The sequence below is a fragment of the Patiria miniata genome, unplaced genomic scaffold, assembly GCF_015706575.1.
Source record: "Patiria miniata isolate m_02_andy unplaced genomic scaffold, ASM1570657v1 HiC_scaffold_2, whole genome shotgun sequence".
Taxonomy (NCBI): Eukaryota; Metazoa; Echinodermata; class Asteroidea; order Valvatida; family Asterinidae; genus Patiria; species Patiria miniata.
The window spans coordinates 14,582,190-14,609,631 of record NW_024037058.1 but is presented as its reverse complement, the minus strand read 5'-3'; the positions used below and the strand labels follow the sequence as shown (position 1 = coordinate 14,609,631).

At 39.5% G+C, this 27,442-nt stretch overlaps 1 protein-coding gene and 1 long non-coding RNA gene across 6 annotated transcripts; one reads left to right on the top strand and one right to left on the bottom strand.

Annotated features, from left to right (window-relative positions):
• Positions 1 to 1,132: 1,132 nt before the first annotated feature.
• On the bottom strand, positions 1,133 to 26,898 carry LOC119726619. Of its 5 annotated transcripts, none has more exons than XM_038198370.1 (7): positions 26,596 to 26,898; positions 21,852 to 21,965; positions 9,572 to 9,655; positions 9,390 to 9,452; positions 9,076 to 9,102; positions 4,982 to 8,693; positions 1,133 to 3,040 (listed from the first exon to the last, which is right to left on the bottom strand). In XM_038198370.1, exon 6 carries the CDS (start codon positions 6,169 to 6,171, stop codon positions 4,996 to 4,998), a length of 1,176 nt encoding a protein of 391 aa, XP_038054298.1. In that variant the 5' UTR covers positions 6,172 to 8,693; positions 9,076 to 9,102; positions 9,390 to 9,452; positions 9,572 to 9,655; positions 21,852 to 21,965; positions 26,596 to 26,898; the 3' UTR covers positions 1,133 to 3,040; positions 4,982 to 4,995. The 5 variants fall into 5 exon arrangements, with proteins under 5 accessions (XP_038054298.1, XP_038054296.1, XP_038054297.1 ...); XM_038198368.1 differs by having other exon boundaries at positions 9,572 to 9,646; positions 26,596 to 26,897; XM_038198369.1 differs by having other exon boundaries at positions 1,133 to 3,036; positions 9,572 to 9,646; positions 26,596 to 26,897.
• LOC119726621 lies at positions 11,151 to 12,655 on the top strand. The gene is made up of 3 exons (XR_005270847.1): positions 11,151 to 11,291; positions 11,647 to 11,776; positions 12,397 to 12,655. It is a non-coding gene; the product is annotated as an uncharacterized LOC119726621 (long non-coding RNA).
• Positions 26,899 to 27,442: the final 544 nt, after the last annotated feature.

The following is a 27,442-nucleotide window of genomic DNA, read 5'->3' as shown; positions in this document are numbered from 1 at the left end:
ATATGTTAAACAACTGCAACTTCTATGTCATGGCCGCAAGATTATAATCGGGAGAAATTCGAGTATGGCTGGTATCAAAACTTGAGTCATTTTTGTCATTCTTCTTTCTGTGGAGATTTCTTTTTATTTAAATATGTTCTTTTGTAAATTACGTACACTTTTCTGCATTCCCAAAGCGTCAAGATGCAGTAGTTATTTCAATAAACTTTGACATAGGCGTAGCCGGGGGGGGGGGAGGGGCGACCCCCAATATTTTTTAAAAGTGTGCCCTATTTTTAACAAATACCCTTTAAAAAAATGCCTTTGTGTTTACAAGCGGCCGTTACGAGCGCCATTTTTTGAATTCACTCGTGTGCCGAACAAAAAACTATATTGTCCGATAGTGTGCATGATCGTCTGTTTGAACAGCGCCCCCATTAGATCGTCCGGTTTGAAATGCGCCCCCTACCCACTACTCGATTTCATGGAGACCAAGTGTCCTGAAAGAAAAAAAAAACCGGTCTACATTTTTAGCACAGATGTGCGAGTGCCATTTTCAAAAAACTTTGTAACACCCCTCAAACTACCTTGCTATGCCTCTGCGTGAAGAATAGTCGCGAATACACGTGAGAAGGCTAGTACGTGGCAGGGCTACATTAATTTGTTGGAATGTTTAATCGATTTCGTCTCGTCTACGCCAAACCTTGTCATTCAGAAATCAGTATTATTTCCTCTAGCAGACCTTTCCGAAGGATCATTCCGATGAAGCGTTCCGCCGAGCACAGGAAAAGTATGAAACAGACCGACGGAACGGTCCAACGGAACGGCAGCTGAGCCCAGAGGAACGCCCGGCGTGCCGCTGTTGATGTGCACGACGACTGAGGTGCGGCACTTGTTGACTTGGCTGTGCCCTCTGAAGAACGCTTGAAGAGATCACTTGAACAGGGGCGGATCCAGGAATTTTTGCAGGGGGGGGGGAAGGTTTTGATCGACAAAAAATTCTCAACTGTAGACAAGTTTTTTTCTCCGGACACATGGCCTCCGAAAATCAAAAGGTGGGGTGGGGGGGGGGGGGGTGGAGGGGGGTAGCCGGGGTATTATTGCGCAAACAGGTTATTGTGGCGAGACACCATTTATCGGCCATCCGCGTGAATAATTTAAAAATTAAACGAAAGAAATGAAGTTTAATTGTAATTCTATCGAATCTATCACTAGCACCGAAGGACTTACGTGAGATTGCACCTTCCACCGGAATGTATCGTCACGCTTTAGAGCATCTATTGTAATAAAACAATAGGAGACCCCTATATAACCACGCACGAGGCACAGGTTCCTCAGTGCATTTTGAGGGTACAGTGTACTCTGAATATGCCGTCAATTCCAAAGGGATGGGTTTCCCAACATTATGCCTGTTTCTTGGCAAAGGACCATGGGCGGGTACGTAAGTCCTTCGGTGCTAGTGATAGATTCGATAGAATTACAATTAAACTTCATTTCTTTCGTTTAATTTTTAAATTCTACCTCACTATCACATAGCACCTCGGCCTTACGTGAGAGGTTTAGAGTACAAGTTGACGGCAAGAACAAAAGAACAAACAATTCAGTCTGCCGTAATACAAGTATGTCATGTTTATTTCTCATGATCAATTTTTGCGCATTTGCACAGCGTGGTACAGAATTTATTTTAATTCAACATGTTCCGTAATTACTGAAAAGGTTGAACCAACCTCACCTCAGATATTCTGGTCAAATTTGAACCAACGTATAAGTACATAACGGTACATGATATACTCAGTTTAACGAAGTTATTCGATAATTATAACAGTATGAATTAAAGCCTGGCTCTGCTCAAGGCAAAAAATAAAATTAACGTGCACTTTGACTTGTTCTCTGCTGAAGCTTCGCAGCAATTATAGTCAGCACAAAATAATTGAAACCCAATCATGAATTGACATAAACAGAGACTGTTTACAGGTCTCGACAAATATCATGGTTTGTATGATAAACAGTTAGCATGAATAATGTTTATTAATTATTCTTAAGGTACCGTGGCAGTGGCACAGTCCAAAACTGCCTTAGTGAAACTGGAAGCCTGAACCGGTTTATTGTAGAATTTTGCAAATGTTGAACAATTCGTCCAGCCTGCGGTCTTCAGGATGATTTCTACCGGTACTCCCTGTCTATAGGCGGCACTGCATGATGCTGATCTTGTGCTGTGAGCTGAGAAGGTGTTGATGTCTACACCTGCATTCCCAAGCGTGGATTTTATCCACCTGGAGATTGTTTGTGCGCCAACTTCTTTGTGTGGCATCACATAACTCAAAAACAGCTTTCTTTTGGTACCCCGTATGGCATGTGTTCTGCGTAGATACTCTTTCAGTAAAGTTACAACACATAGCAAGTGGTCTTGGGGATACTGTTGCATTGCAACATTAGTGTTCTGTCTCCCGACCTTTGAGGTCTTAATTAATTTATCAATAACAAACACAGCACCATTTGTGGTAACCTGAATACTATCGAGGTTAAGTAAAGACAGTGTTTGACAACGTTGCCCCGACACGAGGGCAGTAAGTACGACCATTTTCATAGTAAGGTCTTTAAGTAATAATTTATCATTGGGACCCAAATTTTTGAGGTAGTCTAAAACTACTTTAACGTCCCATGTACATGAGTATTTTGGTGTCAGAGGTCGGAGGTTAAACACCCGTCAGAAATCTCTTGACGAGAGGATGTGATCCGACAGTCATTCCCTCTTCGGGGATTACTGCAGATAAGGCACTGCGTAATGTGTTCAGGCTATTGTACCCACTGCCCTCGTGAAATTGTTCAGTGAGGCAGGAAATTACTGACTGTACAGTTGCTCGAACTGGATCAGTTTTTGTCCTAATACAGAACGAAACCCATTTTTTTGAGGGCAGACCAGTAACATTTCCTGGTAGAATCTCTCCAAGATGCAATGATGATGTCGGCAGACTCGCTTGAAATGCCTTGCATTCGCAAAGTCTTCCTGACAAGAGACAGGCCGCAAGCCTCAGTCGATGTCGCAATGGATGACGTCTATCTGAGGAGGGAAGTGTAAGCAAATCAGGCTTGTTTGGCAATATAATAGGTAACCTTATTAGCATTTTGAGCAATTTAGGGAACCACGTTTGTGTGTGCCAAATTGGAAAAATAAGTATTCCCCCAGCCATGTCACTGTCTATTTTTGACAGCACTCTATCAATTAAGCAGAATGGTGGAAACGCATAAAAGATTGACCGTGACCAGTCAAGGGTGAACGCGTCCACATGCGATGCACCTGGCTCTAGATGCCAAGATACAAAGGGTTCTATCTGAAAATTCAGACGAGATGCAAACAGATCAATTTGCGGTACTGGAAAAACTTCAGTAATGTTTGCAAAAATGCATGAATCTAATTTCCACTCCAAATCTTCATGGAAGTGTCTTGAGGCAAAATCAGCGATTTCGTTTTTAATGCCTGGCAAGTGGGACACTGAAAGCCATATGTTTCGGACCATACACCATAGCCAGATTTCCCTGGCCAATTCATTCAATATTGGGGATTGTGAGCCCCCAAAATGACATACATATGCAACTGCAGTTGAATTGTCCGATTTTAAATGGACATGAATGTCATGAGCCTTTGAAAAAAGTGATTCTAAGGCCAGGTAACATGCCTTTAGCTCAAGAAAATTAATATGGTTCACTGATTCTTCAGAAGACCACTGTCCCCCAAAAGTCTGGTCGCCACAATGGGCTCCCCAGCCCTGACATGAAGCGTCGGTTTCGACAATAAAATCAGGCATGCTTCTACGCATTGGGGCTGATGATGTTTTTAAATTAGAAGCCCACCAGTTTAGGTCAGAAATAACTCGCTCGGACAGAGTCATTTGCGCCTCAAAGTTACCGCCATTTTGCGTGAGTGCCTTGTTTTTTAGGTTCTCTACCGATCGTCTAAAAAGCGGTCCATAGGGCACTGCTAATTCACATGAGACGAGGAGTCCTATGACTCTCGCCACATCCCGAATTTTAGGATGAGGAGCATGTATTAGCTTATGAATGGATGTCACAATTTTGTCCCCTTTTTGTGGTGGGATAGTGACTGTCATTTGTACTGAGTTTAGTACAAACCCCAAAAAAGTTATCTCATGTGCGGGTTCCAAATTAGACTTCTGTCTGTTTATGACAAATCCCAAATCTTCAGTAAGGGACGTCCGGGCTTTGATGTTATTTAAACATTCATCAAATGTTCTGCCCAATAGCAACGAATCATCTATATAGTCACAAGATTCGTGACCCATGTTTCTGAGTGTGGCAATAAGAGGTTTCATTACCTTAGTGAACACTCGAGGGGCACTTGAAAGCCCAAAAGGCAGGCAGGTAAACTCATAAACTTTCCCTTGCCAAATAAATCTTAAGAACTTTCTGTGTTCCTGCGCAATGGGAATAGCAAAATATGCGTCTTTCAAATCAATAGACGCCATGAAGCAGTTTTGTGTGATCAACTGCGTTGCGTAATGTATTGTCTCCATTTTGAAATGGAAGTATGCAACAAAAGCATTGAGCCCACGCAGGTTAATAATGGGCCGAAAAGATCCGTCTTTCTTAGGGCGGATAAAGATATTTCAACAATGGCGCCCTTTAGACGCATTTTGTCTATTTCTTCACATACTAGACTAACTTCATGTTGTGAAAATAAAATTTCACGAGGGAGGGTATTTTGTACAGGGCGTTTGGCAAATTCAATGTAGTAATGTTGTACTGCATTGAGAACCCAATTATCTGAAGTTATTTCACGCCATTTTGTTATAAATTTAGCAAGTCTGCCTGCTATGATACTATTCGCACTATCACATTTGTGCTCATGCATTGTGTCATTAGAGACCGTTTTGGGGTGAGCGTTTCCAAATTGTTGCTTGCTCACAAACTCATATACATGTATGTTTTTAGATGCATTCGTTGCTATCGGTAAATCAGCTTGATTTTGACTGTATTTACTCACCGAAGTGCACGGATCTATTTGTTTGGTGCACTCGACTGTCTTGCGGGAGCGTATTGGAACTTCTTGTCCCGCCAGTTGGTGTTGTTGTGGCGCTTGTAGTTTAAAGCGCCCTGGCGAAAATTCCCGCGGGACATCGACGACTGATACGGTCGTGTGTCCCGCCGGCGTTGGAATTGTCCATAGCCAGGTTTGCCCGTTGAGCCTCGGTAACGTTGACCGACTTTGTGCCCCAATTTATTAGTTTCCTGTATGTCCTTACATTTTTGAGTAAGGTTGTCCCCAAATAACAGTCCAGTTATGGGTACTTGGGCAGAGCAAAGACCCCCGAATTGTTGATTTAAATCGGGTTTAATGAGATCTCGTCTGCGGAGATTCAGTTCACGATTGGCATGCCCAATCATGGAGACTGCGTCAAGTAGTCGGTTAATCTCGACTCTGGCATTGTCCAGTTTATCGGACGCAGAGGGGGCGTTAGCCGTGGCCATTAGTGATTCAATTGCCCGCACAATAGGCACCACACCTGCTAGAAGGGATTGTTGGGCCTTTTGCATTTTAATGTCTAGCGAACGGGTCTTTGGTTTAAGGGTATTCCATACCTCAGGGTTTACCCTGGTGACTCCCAACGCCTCAACATTTGAAGGGCGTTCTAGACTTTTCAATTTCTCAGTGACTTTGTCATCGGCCAGCTTCTGACGCATCATTTTGGTCATGAGCCCAGCCAACTTTTCGTTGATTGGGGCCCCAGTTGCACTCCCATCATCATACAACTGTTCATAGTCTTGTAGCACAGCCATGTCGGAATCCCCTTGCTCAGTTTGCTTTTTGTTTTGCAAGAGATCGTCGACAGCCTTACTAACATTCAGGGTGCTGTCCGACTCGTCATCGGATGTCGGGTCAGTTTTGGCCCGTTTAGGGAGTGGCTCAGATAGAGTGAAATTCTGTATCTGTTCCATTGCATTAGCCATGGAAGTGAGCTGGTTTTGAAGGGTTTCAAACTCGTTACGAGTAACCAAATCGTTTGATTTACGTTTACCCTTGGTCGAGGTTTTGCCTTTAGGCTTACCCGATGGTTTATCCAGCGGATTGCCGCTGTAGGAGTTGGAGGGGCCGGACTCGTTTTGAGTCGCTTGGGTTGTCTCCTCGTCTGTAGCCCCGGCCAACAGCTCTAGGATATCGACCTGTTCGATCATGTTTGTAGAGCAAAAAACTAACACGATACACTCCGGTCACGAAAAATGCACTGAGGAACCTGTGCCTCGTGCGTGGTTATATAGGGGTCTCCTATTGTTTTATTACAATAGATGCTCTAAAGCGTGACGATACATTCCGGTGGAAGGTGCAATCTCACGTAAGGCCGAGGTGCTATGTGATAGTGAGGTAGAATCTACAATTAGTGGGTTTGTGGGCCGATGTTGTATGAAATTGACTGTTTAAAATACGGGCGCATTGGGGTTTGTGTTGCCTCAGTGGACAGAATTAGATTAGGGACAAGTAACCTGTGAGAGTGAGGGGTTATATAGGTCTAAGGTAAAAGAAGCTAGATTTCACTTGGGTTAAAATTTCCCAAAGTGGGACAACCAACTTGTTTTGAGTCTCCGATATTTGAATGCTGAATACTCTTTATTTCAAACCAACTCTCACCTAATTATCTTTAAATATTATATTTAAAAAATACGGAATTTGAAGAAAACCCAGTTCTTCCAAAACCAACATGGAGGTGTATACATGTAGATATTAAACTTCTACAGAACCTATTCGGCAGTACGATAGCGTTACTTAAATGTCCTTGCATAGACATAATTAATTACAAGGGGAAAAAGCTAATTAGTTTTATTTCGTTCAAAGACCTTCCCGACATAAAAAGTCATCAGATGAAAAAAAAAATTATATTCTTTTCGGAATATGAATCTATTCTTTTGAGACAAGAAAAAATGCTGGTCTGTTAATGTTTAGAAAACATGCTGGCAATACATCATGTCATTGAAAGGTTTGTTTCTGCACTTGTGTTCGAAACACATTCATGAATCGCGTTTTAAAAAGCAGTCCGAAAATTCTGGTGTACAAGCTGACTCGCAGTGCACTACATTACTACTGTCGTTCTGACACTGGCAGTTTGATATAATTCTGCAGTTTTAAGACGATTCATGTCGTTCCAATTGGATATGATAAGAGTATATATTAATGATTAATAAACCAAACTATAACTCCTAATTCATACGATTGAAAATACTTACACTTACAGTACGAGTTAATCAGTAAGGAACACCCATCCTGGAATCCCACAAAAACTTAATTAATTCCTTCTCAAAAGGGTCCTTGAAATGAATTTTATACTGGAGCATATTTGTAGCAAATATCAATTCCTCTGGAAGGTATACAAACTACCGACATCCCTTTTGGTAAACAAAAATTTGCAAAGTGCACTTTCTTGAACTTTTGAAATTGTTCATGCTTTTTTTTTTTACATCTGAGGGCGCTGTTGCTGTTATTTCACTTCAGAAACTCAAAATTCTTGTTAAATGAAACTGACGTTATTTTGTGCAAACGTTTTGTCATTGTCTCGCTGTCACACAACAACGAACCACCGAAAGCAGAAACGTAGCCGACTTTATGCTGAAGCAGATGTGAAACTGCAGTTTGTGCCTTGAATGACATCACAGTTTTGTCCATGAATATGGAAATTTGCATTTTACGCGCTCACTGTGTACAAACATAATTTATGCTTCATTTTTGTGGAGAAGTAGATTTTCCGTTTTGACGAAGTAACTAATATCTTTAGTAATCTTCTAATTAAACATGATTTTATGAACAGAGGGAATTGTTTTTGGCTATTTAACTCCTGGGCTATTGTCTCAGTTATAATATTTTTGAATTCTGGGGGAGAAATGTACACAAATATAATTAATTCACAGCCAGGCCTCAGGACGGGTGCTCATTTAGAGTGCGTTCGTTTAGCTCACCCAGGTTGACACGTCGTGTCAGCCTCGTGCCGTTCGATTAGCTCGGGGTTTACCCGGGTTAGTCACCACAAACCCTGCTCGTGGAGCAGAGTCACTCTTACAAGTACATCACGCATGCATTGTTCATTCCCTTGAAACCGGCAAATATGGCGGCCGGACAGCGAAAATCTTAAGTGGACTTAAAGTTGACTTTATTTGAAGTCTAAATGTAATCATTTTATTGAGTTCGTTGCGACTTTGAGACTATTTCAGCCCAACTTTTTTGAGTTTTGCAATTGACTAAAAAGCAGTAAATCTCAAACTAAGACCCAATCCGAAACGGGCGTTTTGTCAGTGGCTACGGCCACGGCTAAGGGCGTCAAGTGAGAATCGTGATGGCCCGCGGTTGAGCGTTCGATTAGCCCGGCTGTCGTGGCTGACCCGTCTGCCTTTACCCGTGTCGACCCGGGTGAGCTAAACGAACGCACCCTTAACTTACTTCGATACCAACTAAATAACCCCTATATAGATGTTAACATTTTAAACACTATGATATGATAGTACCCTCCACCCAAAAGTTGTTAGACCAATTTCATAATACAATGCAATGCTTTCTAGCGCCATGTTTCGATGTCCATTTTGTCGTTTGATTCCGTTTTTGTTGGTCGATGTTTTCTGCATTACATTTTATGTATCCCAGCAGACCTTCTTGCCTCCATTCGCTGTCACACACTGTTCACCTTGGGCGCAGAAGGTACCACCACAATACACACCTGAATAAAAAAGGTTTTCCGTTTACCAGTCAGATTGGATGTAGGAAAAGGTAGTTATAGTGCCCAGCTCTTTTTCGAAGCGATTGGGCCAGACTCGAGTCTATGAAATGCTGCTGTGGGGGGATCGCCACACCTCCTCCACAGCGAGTCTGTTACCTTGAGCATTGAATAATGCCGGTACCCATTTAACACCTGGGTTGAGAGGAGTAATTGAGGTAAAGCGCCTATGCTCAAGGGCACAACACGTATGCATGGCCACGGCGGGCTGGAACCCACGATCACGATTCATCTTGTGCCCTATTGAATGTTATTACTGAGGTTCGGGTGTTTATGAAGATGACATAAACTAACACTTTTTAGCACGAATTATTCTTCAACGTACCTCTCTCTTCTTCCATGGTTTCCAGTGCTGAAAAAAAGAAGAAACAAATTGAACTTTTTTTTTTTTTTAATTTTTAATTTTTTTGTGTGTTAACAAAAACGTGTTTTGTAATTAAAAGGTTGTGTATGTTTTTTTCACTGTTTACTCGAAAAGCGTAACATCCAAACGGAGCTGATAACCGATCAAGTTAGTTTTTCCTTTGGATAACTGGCGGTTTTATTATTGGAAACGAGCAAAATGTGTGAAAAGCAAATGATCCTATAAATTATGCCTTTAAACGGGAGAACTGTGGCTCTATAGACCATGACATTTACCTTTCTTCAACTCTCGAACCTTCAATTCGCCGCGTAACTCTTCCAACAGTGCCCTCAGTGAATCTGCATGGTATTACACATAATATTGTGATTTTAGTCAACAAATATTATTTCTAACAAAACCAAGGCTGTATAGTGTGACAAAGTTAGTAAAATAATTCCTTTTAATTCCAAATTCATACCTTCTTTCACGTCGTAGGCAAAAACACAGCCGAGAGCCATCAAGACAACAAGGCAGGTCAAACTCTTCATCTTAGCTGTAATTACTGATGAAAAACGTGCAAATTACTGTCATGACTGTCTGGTAAGTATAGAGAAGTTTTTTGTGTGACATTTTGGGAAGCCTTTCCAGAGGAGTGCGTAACCATATCTTTTAACAGTAAAGGGTGAGTCAAAACAGCAAATTATTGTGCGTTTTCTTTGGAACAACAAAGAAAATGACACAGAATACTTGTTTCAACAACTGCATGTGAAGAACCGTAGTACACAATATCTTTATTAACTGCCCTAGGTAGGCAAACAATTGATTTAAAAAAAAAATCAATTTTTTTTTAAAGACAGGCCTTCAAAAGGACTTTGTTGAATATTTAAAAAAAAAATTTAAACTGAGGTTTTATCGCTGGTGATGTTTAAAGACAACTTTGACGACCATTCTTGAAATAGCATTTTTGGACGAGACGATTTCTTTTGATGGGGTCATTGTGTGTAAATGGTGATATTCTTTGAACGGATTGGGCAATTTCAGTATTTTTTTGCATCTAAAAGTAGCTTATGAAATTGGCTTTCCAGTCATTATTCTTTTTGGTGCAACATATTTCTTTTTAATCTGAAATCTAATTTGGGGGTTTGGGTTCCGCTTTTTTGACTCTTTTATTTGATGATTTTATAACATGGAAATGGGCTTAACTATGACGTATCTTCTGAATATAACACAAGTTTGTGACTCGCTCAATCTGAAAGTCATTCGTTTCGTTTTTGTTTCTAATTTCGACCGGTGATTAAAGTCTGAACGTTCGAGACAGTGAAAACACATGCAATACATCTCATGCATCATTATGCTCAATAAAAATCGTCTAAACACCAAGCCCAATGCGCAAAGTTTGTGATTGTGCACGACGATTACATTTTGAGTAAAAATAAAAACACACAATTATTCTGTGAAGAATTTGACACGTTAAATCGAAGTTTCAGTCAGTGTGCCCCTACAGTCATGAACTCAAATTCAGTTCTTTTGTATCACGAATTAAGAGAAATAGAAATAGATGTTGCATACTTTTTATGTCTTGGATTATTTTCTTTTCCTATTTCAAAGCCGGGTCTCGTTGAAAGGAAACTAACCATATGTCTTACCGTTCCCAAGAAAGCCCCCCCCCCCGGCTACGCCAGTGCCGTAGGGTGCGATACGGTGGTGGAACATGGGCGGCAGAGTTCACAACGGGCACCCAACAGCTCGATTTTTGAGAGTCAAAATTCGTCGATCGTACCACAAGGCTGAATTTTTGACGAATTTGGGTTTTTAGCATATTCTGGTTATGCATGATGAAATCTTTATTTTCTGAAAATTTCAAATTCATAAGTGGCCTAATTAGCTAATTAAGCTGATTCAGCTAATTAAAAATGTTGACCTATCGCTACAAAATGCTAAATTATCATTTCACGAACTGACGCATCGAGATAGGTCACTTCGTGAAACGCGTAAACAACGCTGTCAGTTTTCCACGAAGTGACTTATAGAGTCTGGTACCCGGACCCGCTAATGTGGTCCCTATCACTTTCTTTTGAAATTGAGTTACTAGGGGCCAGTCTTTAGCGTTATCAGAAACAATGGCGGCGTACACATGTCGTTTGATGTCTGAACGAAACTAGCAAGTTTCAACCGAGTTTCTGATTCTGTAAACGTCTGTAAGTATATTCCTTCTGTTTTTTGATCTCGTATTGCAATATGTTTGTGTTGGGCTTTGTCTAAATACATGTTTTGCAGAGACTCGTGTGTATGATAGCACAAAATCCTACACTGATCATCCTATTGGCGTACTCTGTAGTGTAGACGGTAGTGGGTAGTCATAATCAGTCAGAATAACGCTTGAGTGGGGTTCGATTCCGAACTAATGCTTTTTAATGACATCTCGGTTGATATTTACGTTGATTCAATGACTGTCCTTTCGGGAAAATATTTATTAAATAGAAGGGCCAAACTAAGGTTGCTTTTTAAATATTATGATTCGTGATTGGTTTGGTTTGTTTGTTTGTGTTACAGAATGTGGATGTCTCAGTGGTTTAATAATTGCAACCAAAAGTTTATACAGAGCACCATTCGTCTACATAATTGAATGAAGTTTTGAAAACGCTTCGTTGAAAGGAAAGTGATCGATTCCTGGAGCATGAATGTCAGCACTTTTTTTAACATAAAGGTTATTATTTAACCTTTCATACTTTTGCTGCTTATTATTTTGGGTTTATACTGCCCGGCTCAGATCAAAAAGAGCATTGCGTCTGTTCTTCGTTTTTACGCTTTGTGCTTCGTTTCTCTCTTTTTAAATGTTGATTTAGTACTCCAGTCTTGCTACACTTCTAAAGTCAATGCAGATAACAAAAAGAATATATTAAATGGGGTGAACTGCAACAAAGTTAAATTCAGTTGCTATGATAGTTAATATTGCAAAACATGTCAACATCTAAAAAAGACACAGACTGCAAGGATAGTGACACCAGACATTAAACACATTCTGAATGATTTATTAATTCCCTTTAACAAACTGTAATTGTTTTATATTGATTTTCCATGTCGACTATATTAAAAGAAAAAAATCCAAATAAATGTTCATGTGGATTCTAAATTTAAATTTAATAAAAAAAGTATTGATTACTGAATGCATGAGTCACCTGCCACAGTCTACCTCGGAATGTAACGGGAAAATGCTCAGCCTTAAAACAAAGGGCGACTACTGATTGCCGATAAAATGTTGAGTGAATGTATTTCTATTCTTTTTTGTGTGCATTTCTCCAGATTTTCGATGTTTTGTGCTTGTAACTCCACAATCTTTGAACCAGGAGCTGTTCCTTAGCCGTCACTGTGAGCCGACCTTTGATCTACATCCTTCACTAATGCCAGACTTATCTTGAAATATTAAGAGATACCTCTTTTATTGTCAGTTCTCGCACTATTTCATTTATGCACCTATAGTTTGCAGTAAAACTAAAAACTAAAAACAGTAATTACGAACAAATAAAGGAAATTCATTGCTAAGAACGTTTCAAGTAAAGCCCTTATTTTTGAAAGATTGCTGAGAACAACTCTTTGCACTGCCTCTCTGTTGAACTCTTTACATCAGACCTGCGTCATGATGGTCAGTCCCAGTTCAAACATCAAGGCAGTACTTGTCTTTCTACATAATTAATTTGTTTCTTAGATTTACTTTTCTATCCCTTGAGTGGCCCTTAAATATGGCCTGTTCTGATAGTCGACTCTCAAAAAACAAAATCTTCATTGTATTAACGCGACTAAACATCCTATTTATATTCAGTTTTGACGTTTTGAGCATTGTTAATTAAAATGCAGTTGATTTTTTTTTTTTTAATGTATGTCATTGAGATATATCATTTTTTTTTAAGGGGGAGGCTTAGAAAGTATCTGCAGAAAATTGCTGTTTTTAGGGAATAATAGGTTTAAATAATGAGAAAGTACACTTTGAAGAATAAAAAAAATAGAAAACAAAGATTTGAAGATTATGAGAGTGTACATGTACGTTTATCGTTCTGTTTCAGTGTAACTTGAACTTGTGAGTCTTGTTTAAACAAAATACCTGTTTGTCCACGGATTTTATTTCTCGATTTTTATTACAGATAAGAATAAAAAAATAATGGAATAAAAGTACACCTTTACAATGAATTGGTTCAAGAATTATTACTAGGAGGTATACACAATGTATTCAACAAGTTTCTATGCACCCCGTATATATTGGAATTCATTTTCTAATTTCCTTCACTATAACAGCGTTTTAATTTATAAGAGCTTATTAATCTCTAATAACAATAATATTAATATAAAAAACAACAGATTGCAACGAACCTTCATATGACTTAACATGAAGAGGTCCACGCGCGCGCATGCGCATATGACATTATTCATTTTATCACTGAAAGATTAAATACATTATTCTCCACGAACACACGGCTGGCTGAGTTTCAAACTCTCTGTTAATCAGCGGATGGTTGCTATGGTATGGAATTAGTAAACATATTGATTGCCCAAATTGCAGCTGGCCATCCAGTGCTGGCATCAAACCAAAAGTGCTGTTCATAGGCAGTATACAAATATAACATGGTTTGAGGGTGGACAGTCGATATTGGCTCCCCGAGGTATTGGAAGATGACAAACTAGTTCCCAAGGCGAAGCCGAGGGAACTAGTTTGTCAACTTCCAATACCGAGGGGAGCTAATATCGACTGTCCACCCGAAATAAACCATGTTATATTTGTTTTACTATACTTCATACATATTCAGTTGTCGATTTTTTTTTTATATATGCACCTAAAACAAAATTCGGGGAAACTTGTACAGCTCACCAAAAGAATATTGTTGCTCAACTTCAATTACTAGTTCGGTTCGTTTGCAATATAATACAGTTACTACAGTTGTAAATACAGTTGTTGTGTACAACTTTCTTTTGTACAGGAAACATTTACACGGTCTATACATTTTCTCCAGTATGGCATCATTGAGCTCTGGAAATTAACATTTACGCGAACCGTGCAACCATGCATCTCTCCTGGGCGATGCTCGCGCGTGCGTACTGCACCCGTGCGACAGTTCCTCGATTGCTCTGTAAAGCGCATGCGTAGTAGACTGTCGCACGGGTAAACCATGCGACAGTCTACTACGCATGCGTATTTACCCTTTGCGTGAATCCTCGCGCGCGCGTTTGGTAAACAGCAAGAATAACATCTTGCACGTGATGGTGAATTGACCAGTGAGAGTTCGGCTCTCGATCATGAATATGTATGAGGTATAGTAAAAGTTGATGTAACTTCCAAGGGAGATATAAATATTGATACAAATGTGAAAAGTCCAAGCACGCGCACAGACGCACTACGACGTGCACGCCGTGGATGAAAGGCCAGTTCGGCGTAGTTTTTTGAGACCGCAACAACAAAAATAAATTTCTCCTGGAATAAGCGTTTGTTCGCTTACATGCCATGGATTTTTCGTTCACATTTGAACTTCGGTTAGTGAACTTATGATTTGCAAATGTTATGCAGCTGACTTCAGTGATCTTTTGGGGTTTTGGAGACGGCATTTACGTATATCCTACGAGTACGACCATACAGCTTTTACAAGATGCCTCGTCAGAACGTCAGCCCAAGCGATCAGCTCGCTTGTCGACATTTCATGCGATTTGTCACAGCCGTCCAAGGTTTCCAGAACATGAATTCTCAGCGTTATAGGCCTAGGCCTACTCGTACTTTTTGGAATGCTGAATCACCACTGGATTATGTCAGCCGTCCATGATTGAAGCTTGTGTAGTCCTACTTGAATCATGGCCCGTCATAAGTTTACGGACACCGAAGTCCAGGTGCTAAATCAACGGTCATGACGGTGCGTTCCAGCCGAGTCCGGGCGGCGCATCCCCGCCCAGCTTTCAATCCGCCCCGGTGCTGGTGGCTGGTGTTCTCGGCATGCTTGACCGCTGCAACGTGTCGGCCTGCAGTACAGTGTGAACGCTGGATCTTTGTTCTTCACGACCCTCTCTCGAGATTTCCCGCTTCGTGCACTGGCTTGGATATCATGCTCAAACATGCCATGCATGATGGAATTCAAGGTGAGAATTTTCCAATCACACAGCATTTGTTTTGGGCCCGTTTGTTTGTTGTACTGTGCAATATCGTGTGAAGTTTTTGTTCACCGTTTACTTTCTATGATTTTAGTTTTAACGCTAGGCCTCAATTATACGCAGCCAGCGGTAGGGCCCTATCGAAAGTGCGGAGATCGATCGACATTTGATTGAATCCTACAATTTCTTTTCATACCTCCATGGTTTGACCTAATTTGGATAGTTAAATTAATGATTTTGATATTTAAACTGAACAAATTGTCCAATATGTCTGATGAGTTTTACGGCACGTTGAATGTAATATCACCATGATCACTCAGACGGGGCATCGGTGTTGACGTCGGCATAGGCCTAGGCCGATTTGATACAAATTCGATCATTCGGGGACCGTTAAGCGCGATAGTTAAAATGCCTATCCACTGCAAGCTGAAGGCGAATCAATGCGATTAGGCATCACTTGATCACCGAGGCCTTAACTTTGGTAGCCTACTGAGTCAACTTTATACCTGGGTAGCTTAATTGTTTGCCATAATTAATCAGCCTTGGCCTACATCCTGGTTTCCTGAAGCTATGACTATGAGCATGAGCTATTCTAAGTGTTCAGTTGACTTGTTCATTCACTTTTGCAATTACTTCCCTCAACGGAGATACCTGGTCCCTACTTCATTTTATTTGAAAAAAAATAATTATTGAATTTTATCAATAGTTTTGTTTTTGCAGCCAGCCATTTATGTTTAATAATATAATTAATAGGCCTTTGTTGGCCCTATATTACGACATGTTGAGGCATGCAGTGGGGCTTGTTTTGTTTTCCTAACATATAGGACTAAAACTCATGAAAGAATTAGCAGGGGCTAGGATCTAGCGCCTATTTAGTTATTTCATTTGTTTCATTTGTATTTGTCTCAAATCGTGGCCAGAGTGCAAATGTAACCGTAAAACATAATAAGAAGTAAATGAATAATAAATAAATAAACTAACAAACACACAAATATAAAAAAAACAAAAACAAATCCAATAAGATACTAGAGCTAAAACAGCCCTGGGCAATTAATTAATTTTTCAGACCATTTCTAGTCTGACAAATGTTATTGTTCTGCAGCTAATTTGAGCCGATCTTTCGGCATTGGTTCCTAATACAATAAATAGGGGCCCGGGGCCTATAATAACACCGCGGTGCAAACTGAGCAGTTTTTAGCCAGTGCATGTAATGCCAATTACATAGTTATAAACATAATCATGATGATATTAATGGTAGGGCCTACACAATTAAATGTAAAGACAGCACTTTAATGCAAATTTAAAAAAAAGAAGAAGAAGAAGAAGAAGAAGAAGAAGAAGAAGAAGAAGAAGAAGAAGAAGAAGAAGAAGAAGAAGAAGAGGAAGAAGAAGAAGAAGAAAGAGAAGAGGAGTGACAGTGTCCCCACTGGCATGATTAATCTTGACAGTTCCTAATATAAGATAGTACTTCCACATAAATGTGCGATTTTGGCCAAACATGACATGATCGCTGTTTGTCAGAGCAGCTGCTTTCGGAGCAGGTTGGCAGATCTGAGATCACTGGATGGGCACTATCTTAACCTATTTTGAAAAGGCATGTTAATTGTTAACCCAAGTAACCTGGCCAAAGAGTCCAAAAACGCAGTAGGCTCCGCTTGACAATGTGTAATTAACCCAACCTTGTATGATTGCAGCAAAATGCTCGATTCTTTTTCACACAATTAAGGGGGACCTATTCATTCGAGGTATAGTTTCTCTCCTGTTTAGCTTGGCATCCTTTTCTGTCACCTGGGCCAACTTGTGAAGCCATAGGAATTTATACTAACATTTAAAATTATAATGAAATACTATACTGCAAACTTTAATAATTAAATAGTAATAATTTCTACTAATGCTATAACAGCGAGACTTTACCATAGACTTGTGCACAAACCTAAACTATCACCTAATCCAAGTTTACCACTTATCTTTTCTTCACGAAATTTGGTGATTTTCTCGAGCTAGATAATTTGCAACACAAACATTCCTTGTCCTAAGGGTCGTTCTAACAATAGGGTGACTCCAATTTGTCACCCCCACATGGCATGTTGCCAAAATCCAGATGTGACTTGCCAAATGAATAAAAAAAAAAAAAAAAAACCTGTCGCCCATTTGTGGGATGCTGTAGATTATATAATAATAATGATAATAACTAGAGTTTCGCGTTTGTTGAGTTACAAACGCAGAGTGGTCGGGCGGACAGCCTTTTCATTATACACTGCCCAGTTAAGTTAGGAATATAAGTTTATGTAGAAAAAAGGATCACAAAATTAAATTCCTTTAAGTACAGTCAATGTTTCAAAAAGGTATCTTTACAGTGTGATTAATTTCAGTAAACATTCTATGCACACAAAAAGTTATTTCTGGTTTGATGACGTCATCAGTCAAAAATGGTTAGTGAATACTGATAAAGTTTGGAGAGGATAATTTTTCATTGTAAAGTTAAAATAACGTATGAAAATATGGGAAATATAATTATTTGTATTAATAACACCTAACTTCCGGTTTGATGGCGTATTGATAACACCTAACTTCGGTTTGATGACGTCACAGCATTAGAGATCCAAAGGTGAACATTGTAATGGATATCAGTATTTGGACTACGAAGATATGACAGGGATCAAATGATAGAATTAAATTAAAACTATGATCTTTTTCAAATTCTCCTTAAAGTAACTTCTGGTCTGATGACGTCATGAATTTGAAACCTTGCGAAGTTATCTGAGGTTAATTAGAGAATGTCAAGGGGCGATTTGGTAAAATTTGGACGGATGGTTTTACAATTAAAGAAGGGAAACTCTATTTTATGTGCCGATAGGGGGCGCCCTTTCGGATGATGACGTCATCACACTGTTTTTTGCGTCTTGCATCCTCACTTAACATTTTCATAATATATATGTCTGTAGTAAAATGCTTCCGCTTTTGAGTTATATTCAGTTTTTATTGCACTTCCGGTAACACCGGAAGTAAAGGTCAAGCGGTTTTGCGTCCGGGAATACGAAATGTTCCTCACGGCATAGTCTACAACCTCAAGAAAAAACGAACACGATACTCTATTTAGTTCAAAAGATATAACGCAAACTATTTTGTCAAAATTTGCCCTTAAATCGCTTGTAATTTGTTACCTGATGACGTCATGATGACGTAACAAAATTATAACATCTTCGTAACATGGTTCAAGTTCACACAAGGTTTAGTGATCATACCGTGAACCATCTGGAAGAAATGCTGCTTTGTTTTGATGTCAGGCTAAGGTCTTCATTTTGAATTCACCTAACTTTGACCTTCCGGTAGACCCGGAAGTAAAGGTCAAGTGAGTTCACGTACACGACAAAAACCCCCGATATATAGTGGAAGTTACAAGTTCATACCATATACCGTTTAAGAGAAAACCCGCGGAGAAGTATTGTCCGGAAAAAAAAAGAAAGAAAGAAAGAAAGAAAGAAAGAAAGAAAGAAAGAAAGAAAGAAAGAAAGAAAGATTAATCGTAACAGATCCAAAGAGTGGTCGGGTTGTGCCCGACCACTCAATGATAACAAACACCCTGACAAAACAAATAAAACAAACACCCCAACATCCCAACAAACAAACAACCTAACGAACACATCAACAAAAAATAAATGAATACATTTAAAAGATAGATATGTTTGCAAAAGATAGCTGCTGCTTTGAGTATTTTCTGTTGCAGGATGCCAGGGGATAGCACACGCTACAAATTGGTTTCGGACCGGGACTCATACCATCGAATGCTCTTCAGATTTGCAACATAGAGGTCTTCCAAGGTTGGACATCTTGTCAAGTTCGGTTGGTACTGATCGTCCAGCAATTTGGCCAGTTTGGCGTCCAGATTATAAACTGTTGCCTAAAGGCGAATATCAGGAAAATAACTGTCAACAGGAAAAAAGCTGTCAACAGAAAAAGCGGCACACTTTTTTGACCATGACCTATTAAATTCTATGGACATCCATTTCAATTAAGTTGACGCGATTTAAAAGCATGATGGCATTGAGGAGGATAATACAACATAAAGTGTTCGCTAAGTTATATGATCTGTAGACATACATTTAACCACATGTTGTGCGTTTACGTGCTTGACCCAGATCTTTAGCAGCCCAATTGTACTATTCATATGTAGGCCTACCTGTAAGTGTAATAATATTTCCCATTGTCATGTTAACGTTGATGCACCGTACTTAAGCCTCCTGCTGGTTATGATTTTTCAAAAAAAAAAAAATTGGGCTTCAAAAACAAGGAACAGATAAAGCTGGTTAGAAACATTTCTTGACATGAAATGAATATTGCTAAGTAAATTACAACTTGGAATTTTCTAAATTGCATTCATGCTTTTGATGTCATTGTATTGGATTGTAGGTTGTACATAGTCCTGGCTATTTTGTACTGTATTTTATTTTACATTGAACACGGAACACTCATCTTCAGGTAACAGTTTAAATGACTAACTATAGCTATACATTGACTGTTTACATTGAATAACGGCTACTTCAACAAGTTCATTGTTTTAAGGGGATTTAATTAATAATAGTACTTTTGGAAGATAACATAAACAATTGAAAAGTAAAAAAAAAAAATAAAAAATGTTTATGCCTCCAGATAATTTTGCTCCAAAAACTACAAAGAAAACTTGGTCGCCTATTTGGGAGCCGGAAGGGATTTTTTTCGATCTTTAGTTAGTGATACTCAAAATAGGAGGTTGATATGTTGGGGACTGATTTAGATAAGATCTACCCACGGGAAAATAGTACATTTCGTCCTCTTTTTGTCCACGAATGGTTTTGCCACTTTGTAGGCCAGCTTAGAAGGTAGCCACTAACATTTCCCCCTTTGTATCAATTGAATCTATATCGATCAGGATTGGTTTGAGAAATATATCAACATTTGTAATTAGTTTTACCTCTTTTGACAACGTTATCCAATGATCAAGTTGTGGCGTATGATTATAATACCTAACTTTGTAATGTGTATTATTATTATGCATGTTTAATTTTCAAAAATTTCAAAGAGGCAGCTTGTGTGGTTTAGGAAGAGTGCCAAAGATTTGTGGCAAGCATGCCGATGAGGTTACAGCATTAATGATGTTTGCAACATTAACTCTTTAAAAAAAGAAAGAAATGGTAGCAGTTCGCACTCTATCCTCAGTTGGTAATAGTTATACACAACTCCAGTATAACCCTGGCGCTAGTATTTGTTTCGTTCAGTCTTTCTCTTTTGGGGTTCTACTCTTCGGGGTAAGGGTGTGAGGGTACTGCCTGTCGTCCCATGGGGCGTGCGTTGCGCGTTTGGCGAAGTTGGCTGGGAGCGACGGGCAGTGCCTCAATTCAAACTAAATAAACAAGTTGGGTGAATAGTTCTTAAGTAAAACCTTTGAATTTGGACGTTAAACTTTTAACAAGTTGTGTTTAATCTTTGTAAAAAAGTACGCCAAGCACCCATTTGTACTGATGGGGCATGCCAACCGTATCTACGAGCGGTGGACCAAATCGGTGTGCTTTAACTACAAATAACTTCTTGAGTAATATAGGCATATAAATACTAAAGTCACGTGACAAATACTAAAGTCATTTGACAAAACACTTTGGCTAGCATCCACTTTTTCTGGTGGGGCTAGTGAATGGTTGGCAAGCGTGCCAAGGTTTCGGGCCCAGTGATGCCAAGCATGGCAAGTATTTTGGGCAAGCGTGCCCCATCTTTAGCTTGTTTAAAATGTTTCTAAGGCAAATATCTTTTAGCAAATAGGTAATTATTGGTATGTTATAGCTTGTTAACGTATTTACGGACATTTAATACAGTTAAACATTGACCGAGGAGAAATAAATTAGCGGCTCGAAAAATCTATGCCAGAAAAGTCAAATCAACTCTCACTGTGTGGTTTTGTGTGTTGTCTGAGAATAAGTCACTATCAGCCACAGAGAAATCGAAATTGTTCGTTTCACGAAGTGACCTATCGGGATAGGTCGCCGTTCGCGCGCATGAAAAATGAAAATTAAATTTTCACGAAGTGACCTATCTAGATAGGTCGCCGTTCGCGCGCATGAAATATGATTTGGCGCCTATTTTTCACCTGGTAATGATGAGTTTTTGCCTTAGAAACAATTTAAAATCATAATTCAACTATCCAACTTTATTATATATAAAAACTGAGTCAACAACAATTAGTGTTCTGGGTGAAAGAGTGGATGCAGAATAGGCCCAACTTCAAACGCGTTTTTCTCGAAATGGCAAAAACTGAGATAGGTCAGATCGTGGTACGATCGACAAATTGTGACCCCCGAAATTCGTTCTCGTACCGGTGTCACATGAAAATCCGACTCCTATGATAATCGAAAGCCTATTTCCCTATTATTGGTTGATTCCTCGCACGTGACAGGTCACTCTCCCGAAACGATCCTAAAAATAGCGTAGTATCGAATCGTAGTTTCTCAAAGGGAAACGAAAAAGAAAAACGCCCTGTGTTTGCAGTATTGAAATAAAATCTCCCAAGAACGAAATATCAGGTCCTTAATTTGTGGAAGAGTTTTGCGACTTGTATACAAGTTAAGAAATTATTGAGGTTTCATATTAATACATGTACTCACGATTCGGACTTGCTGCTCGTTGTCTTGTTGCTCGTTGTCAAAATCACAGAATGATGTGTGTGCACGTAAAGCAGAACTTCAGTCGCATATTATATACTTGTTCGCAGTTTCGGGCTTTCAATAAAAAAACCCACCCATTTCAAAGGGAGACCGTGAAACCAGAAAGTAAGTTCAATTATTCCGAATTCCGATTCGCTTGATTCCTCTGAATAACCGGCTTATCGATTGTGTTATTATCGCACAGAAGGCCATTGAGTATTGTCTGTAATAACAGGGGCTTCATTCTTATCGTTTTACATCTTGTTTTGCCCCTCAGGCTTACCCAATTTTATGAGAATAGAGTCGAGGCCATGTCACTACCCAGCAAACAATTAGGAACTGGGATATGGGGCAGAACTAGCCCGGTGCCGGCGTTTTACCGGTACAACGGTACTAGCCTAAGGCCTAAAAAAAGTCTCCGGTTTCTGGTATGGAGCTTGCCCAAAATTGGTGCGGCGACGCAGCTTTTTTTATACCTGTTTTTTTTTTTGCTTCAAATGTCGGCTGATGACTGCAAATGGTGCCCGACTAAACTAAGTGCAAATATATGGGAGTCCAGGGAGGCCACATAAAGCTTATTCTCGATCATAACCCCATCTAAAAACACGTTAAAATTGTGCAGCTGCAGGATTCCAGTCAAACCAGTGAATTTGGCGGTTTTTAGACATCATCTTTTATTGAAAAAAAAAACCTTTTTCATTTTGCCGACGCGCATGGCTACGGCAACGCGCGCGCATACCAGAAACCGGAGACTTTTTTTGGCCTAATGCTGGCCTTCTCGAATTGGAGCGGCGCGGAACATAACTGGGCCAGCACGTGATGCCAGAATAAGGCCCCCAAAAAATATTCGGTCTCTGGTCAGACCAAAGTTCAAGAATTGACGCGGCAACGCGGTTTTTTTTTTTCCCTTCTTGCTTGGATTGTACAGACAAGGTGGGGTACTATTTTGCTTTTTTTGTGTCCTCATGTACATTGGTTTCCTCCATAATTTGCCTTGGTGCTTTCGATCATTTGCCTTGGTGCAATTTCCCTTTCCTTGGTGCTCTTTGGTAAAAGAGGAGGTGCGGCAATAGAGGGCGCTGTTGGAACTACCGCGGAACATTTTGGAAAAAAAAAAAGATTGACGCGCATGATTAAAATCGACGCGCGTGCTGACCAGGGACCGACTTATTTTTGGGGGGCTTAAAACCAGTATTTAGTGGATCGATTCTGGGTCAATACATAATGCTGGAAATAATCCAATAAAACCAATCCATAACTGGCCCAGAGCTGGACCAGTACATACGGGCGTAACTGGGGTGAAACATCTCGGGGGCACCTGGGGGGCACCGAAAGTATTTGAACTGCGGCTTGCACTTTTCGTTTTTGGACTGATAAACTGAAGGTCTACCTGCAAATGCTATAGCTGTTGTATTGAAACACAAACCACAGGGAGCCATGCTCCCGTTGTTACCAAATCTTACCAATAAAATTAAAACACTGGATTTTTCTATTATTGTGCATTCCGGAAAAAACGTTTTTGTGGAGTCCTTTTTAGTTGTAAGAGAACCCATGCATGGTGCATGGGAACCCATTTTTCCTGAGTATTTAACGGTTTCTTTATCACGAACATGACGTTTCAAAATATCCGATAATTTGTAAATACCTTTACAATCCATATAATTAATTTCTGATTAAATCTTTGAAGTAACGTTCGTTATTTTATTCAAACGTAATCCTCTGATGGAAATTATACTTTATGGCTCTGATAATAATATAGTACGCTCAACTATATTTCAACTAAAATAAATAATTCAATTCCAGGCAAAAAAAGATTTTCGTTCGTCTGTCGTTTCAGCTGTTACCATCTTTGTGTCTGTAAAAATTTGTATCCCTTCGTGCCGAGCTTGGCCAAGGGCGGATCCATGGGGGGGGGGGGGGGGGGGGGGCCAAAGGGGGTCATGCCCCCCCCCCCAAAAAAGAAACCATTTTTTAAAATTTTTATGTGACATCGCAATAAAGGCAGGCAATGAGTAATGAGTACACCACCATCTTTTCCTAAAAAAAAACATTGGTTAAGGGGCCATTCAGAATTTTCAATGTTTTAAAATTTCGACTATTTTTCCAACTTGTGGGTGGGTGGGTCAAGCTAAATAATTGAAAATTGTACTATTCATATGTAGGCCTACCTGTAAGTGTAATAATATTTCCCATTGTCATGTTAACGTTGATGCACCGTACTTAAGCCTCCTGCTGGTTATGATTTTTCAAAAAAAAAATAAATTGGGCTTCAAAAACAAGGAACAGATAAAGCTGGTTAGAAACATTTCTTGACATGAAATGAATATTGCTAAGTAAATTACAACTTGGAATTTTCTAAATTGCATTCATGCTTTTGATGTCATTGTATTGGATTGTAGGTTGTACATAGTCCTGGCTATTTTGTACAGTATTTTATTTTACATTGAACACGGAACACTCATCTTCAGGTAACAGTTTAAATGACTAACTATAGCTATACATTGACTGTTTACATTGAATAACGGCTACTTCAACAAGTTCATTGTTTTAGGGGGATTTAATTAATAATTGTACTTTTGGAAGATAACATAAACAATTGAAAAGTAAAAAAAAAAAAAAAAAAAATCTTTATGCCTCCAGATAATTTTGCTCCAAAAACTACAAAGAAAACTTGGTCGCCTATTTGGGAGCCGGAAGGGAATTTTTTCGATCTTTTCCACCAGGATGGGTTTCGTACTGGCTTTTCGCCTTTTTCAGGAGCAATACTAGCTAATTTGTTTAGTTCACGTTAGTGATACTCACAATAGGAGGTTGATATGTTGGGGATATTTCCCCTTACTGATTTAGATTAGATCTACTCACGGGAAAATAGTACATTTCGTCCTCTTTTTGTCCACGAATGGTTTTGCCACTTTGTAGGCCAGCTTAGAAGGTAGCCACTAACATTTCCCCCTTTGTATCAATTGAATCTATATCGATCAGGATTGGTTTGAGAAATATATCAACATTTGTAATTAGTTTTACCTCTTTTGACAAACGTTATCCAATGATCAAGTTGTGGCGTATGATTATAATACCTAACTTTGTAATGTGTATTATTATTATGCATGTTTAATTTTCAAAATTTCAAAGAGGCAGCTTGTGTGGTTTAGGAAGAGTGCCAAAGATTTGTGGCAAGCATGCCGATGAGGTTACAGCATTAATGATGTTTGCAACATTAACTCTTTAAAAAAAGAAAGAAATGGTAGCAGTTCGCACTCTATCCTCAGTTGGTAATAGTTATACACAACTCCAGTATAACCCTGGCGCTAGTATTTGTTTCGTTCAGTCTTTCTCTTTTGGGGTTCTACTCTTCGGGGTAAGGGTGTGAGGGTACTGCCTGTCGTCCCATGGGGCGTGCGTTGCGCGTTTGGCGAAGTTGGCTGGGAGCGACGGGCAGTGCCTCAATTCAAACTAAATAAACAAGTTGGGTGAATAGTTCTTAAGTAAAACCTTTGAATTTGGACGTTAAACTTTTAACAAGTTGTGTTTAATCTTTGTAAAAAAGTACGCCAAGCACCCATTTGTACTGATGGGGCATGCCAACCGTATCTACGAGCGGTGGACCAAATCGGTGTGCTTTAACTACAAATAACTTCTTGAGTAATATAGGCATATAAATACTAAAGTCACGTGACAAATACTAAAGTCATTTGACAAAACACTTTGGCTAGCATCCACTTTTTCTGGTGGGGCTAGTGAATGGTTGGCAAGCGTGCCAAGGTTTCGGGCCCAGTGATGCCAAGCATGGCAAGTATTTTGGGCAAGCGTGCCCCATCTTTAGCTTGTTTAAAATGTTTCTAAGGCAAATATCTTTTAGCAAATAGGTAATTATTGGTATGTTATAGCTTGTTAACGTATTTACGGACATTTAATACAGTTAAACATTGACCGAGGAGAAATAAATTAGCGGCTCGAAAAATCTATGCCAGAAAAGTCAAATCAACTCTCACTGTGTGGTTTTGTGTGTTGTCTGAGAATAAGTCACTATCAGCCACAGAGAAATCGAAATTGTTCGTTTCACGAAGTGACCTATCTGGATAGGTCGCCGTTCGCGCGCATGAAAAATGAAAATTAAATTTTCACGAAGTGACCTATCTAGATAGGTCGCCGTTCGCGCGCATGAAATATGATTTGGCGCCTATTTTTCACCTGGTAATGATGAGTTTTTGCCTTAGAAACAATTTAAAATCATAATTCAACTATCCATTTTTATTATATATAAAAACTGAGTCCACAACAATTAGTGTTCTGGGTGACAGAGTGGATGCAGAATAGGCCCAACTTCAAACGCGTTTTTCTCGAAATGGCAAAAACTGAGATAGGTCAGATCGTGGTACGATCGACAAATTGTGACCCCCGAAATTCGTTCTCGTACCGGTGTCACATGAAAATCCGACTCCTTTGAAAATCGAAAGCCTTTTTCTTTATTATTGGTTGATTCCTCGCACGTGACAGGTCACTCTCCCGAAACGATCCTAAAAATAGCGTAGTATCGTATCGTAGTTTCTCAAAGGGAAACGAAAAAGAAAAACGCCCTGTGTTTGCAGTATTGAAATAAAATCTCCCAAGAACGAAATATCAGGTCCTTAATTTGTGGAAGAGTTTTGCGACTTGTATACAAGTTAAGAAATTATTGAGGTTTCATATTAATACATGTACTCACGATTCGGACTTGCTGCTCGTTGTCTTGTTGCTCGTTGTCAAAATCACAGAATGATGTGTGTGCACGTAAAGCAGAACTTCAGTCGCATATTATATACTTGTTCGCAGTTTTGGGCTTTCAATAAAAAAATCCCCCATTTCAAAGGGAGACCGTGAAACCAAAAAGTAAGTTCAATTATTCCGAATTCCGATTCGCTTGATTCCTCTGAATAACCGGCTTATCGATTGTGTTATTATCGCACAGAAGGCCATTGAGTATTGTCTGTAATAACAGGGGCTTCATTCTTATCGTTTTACATCTTGTTTTGCCCCTCAGGCTTACCCAATTTTATGAGAATAGAGTCGAGGCCATGTCACTACCCAGCAAACAATTAGGAACTGTGATATGGGGCAGAACTAGCCCGGTGCCGGCGTTTTATTTTAGTTGTTTTGAAAGCATGAAAACAGAGCTCCCATTCATAATTGAACAACTGTTCCCATTGATAATGTACACACATGCACAAGTGCATGGTACCGGTAGTGCGCATGAGAGTGGCAGATCGAATTCATTTGAAACTTCCCAGATGCATTAAAATTAAGAGTACGAAAATATAACCAGTTTTTGTTATGCCTTAATTGATAGTTTTAGAAAGTTACAATGTGCCGGTTTTAGAGTAGACAAATTAACTTAAGAGTGGTGCAAAAAGAGTTGGCCGCCACCCCCTCCATGTGCATTTGTGCCTACATTTGTATATTGTCACAATGCATGTTTTGATCGTACCAAGTTTCTCTGACATGTTTGCTATGCATTATAAAAGGTTGAGTTAAAACTTACACTACAGATGTCAAGTGGTCCTCTTATTATAAAA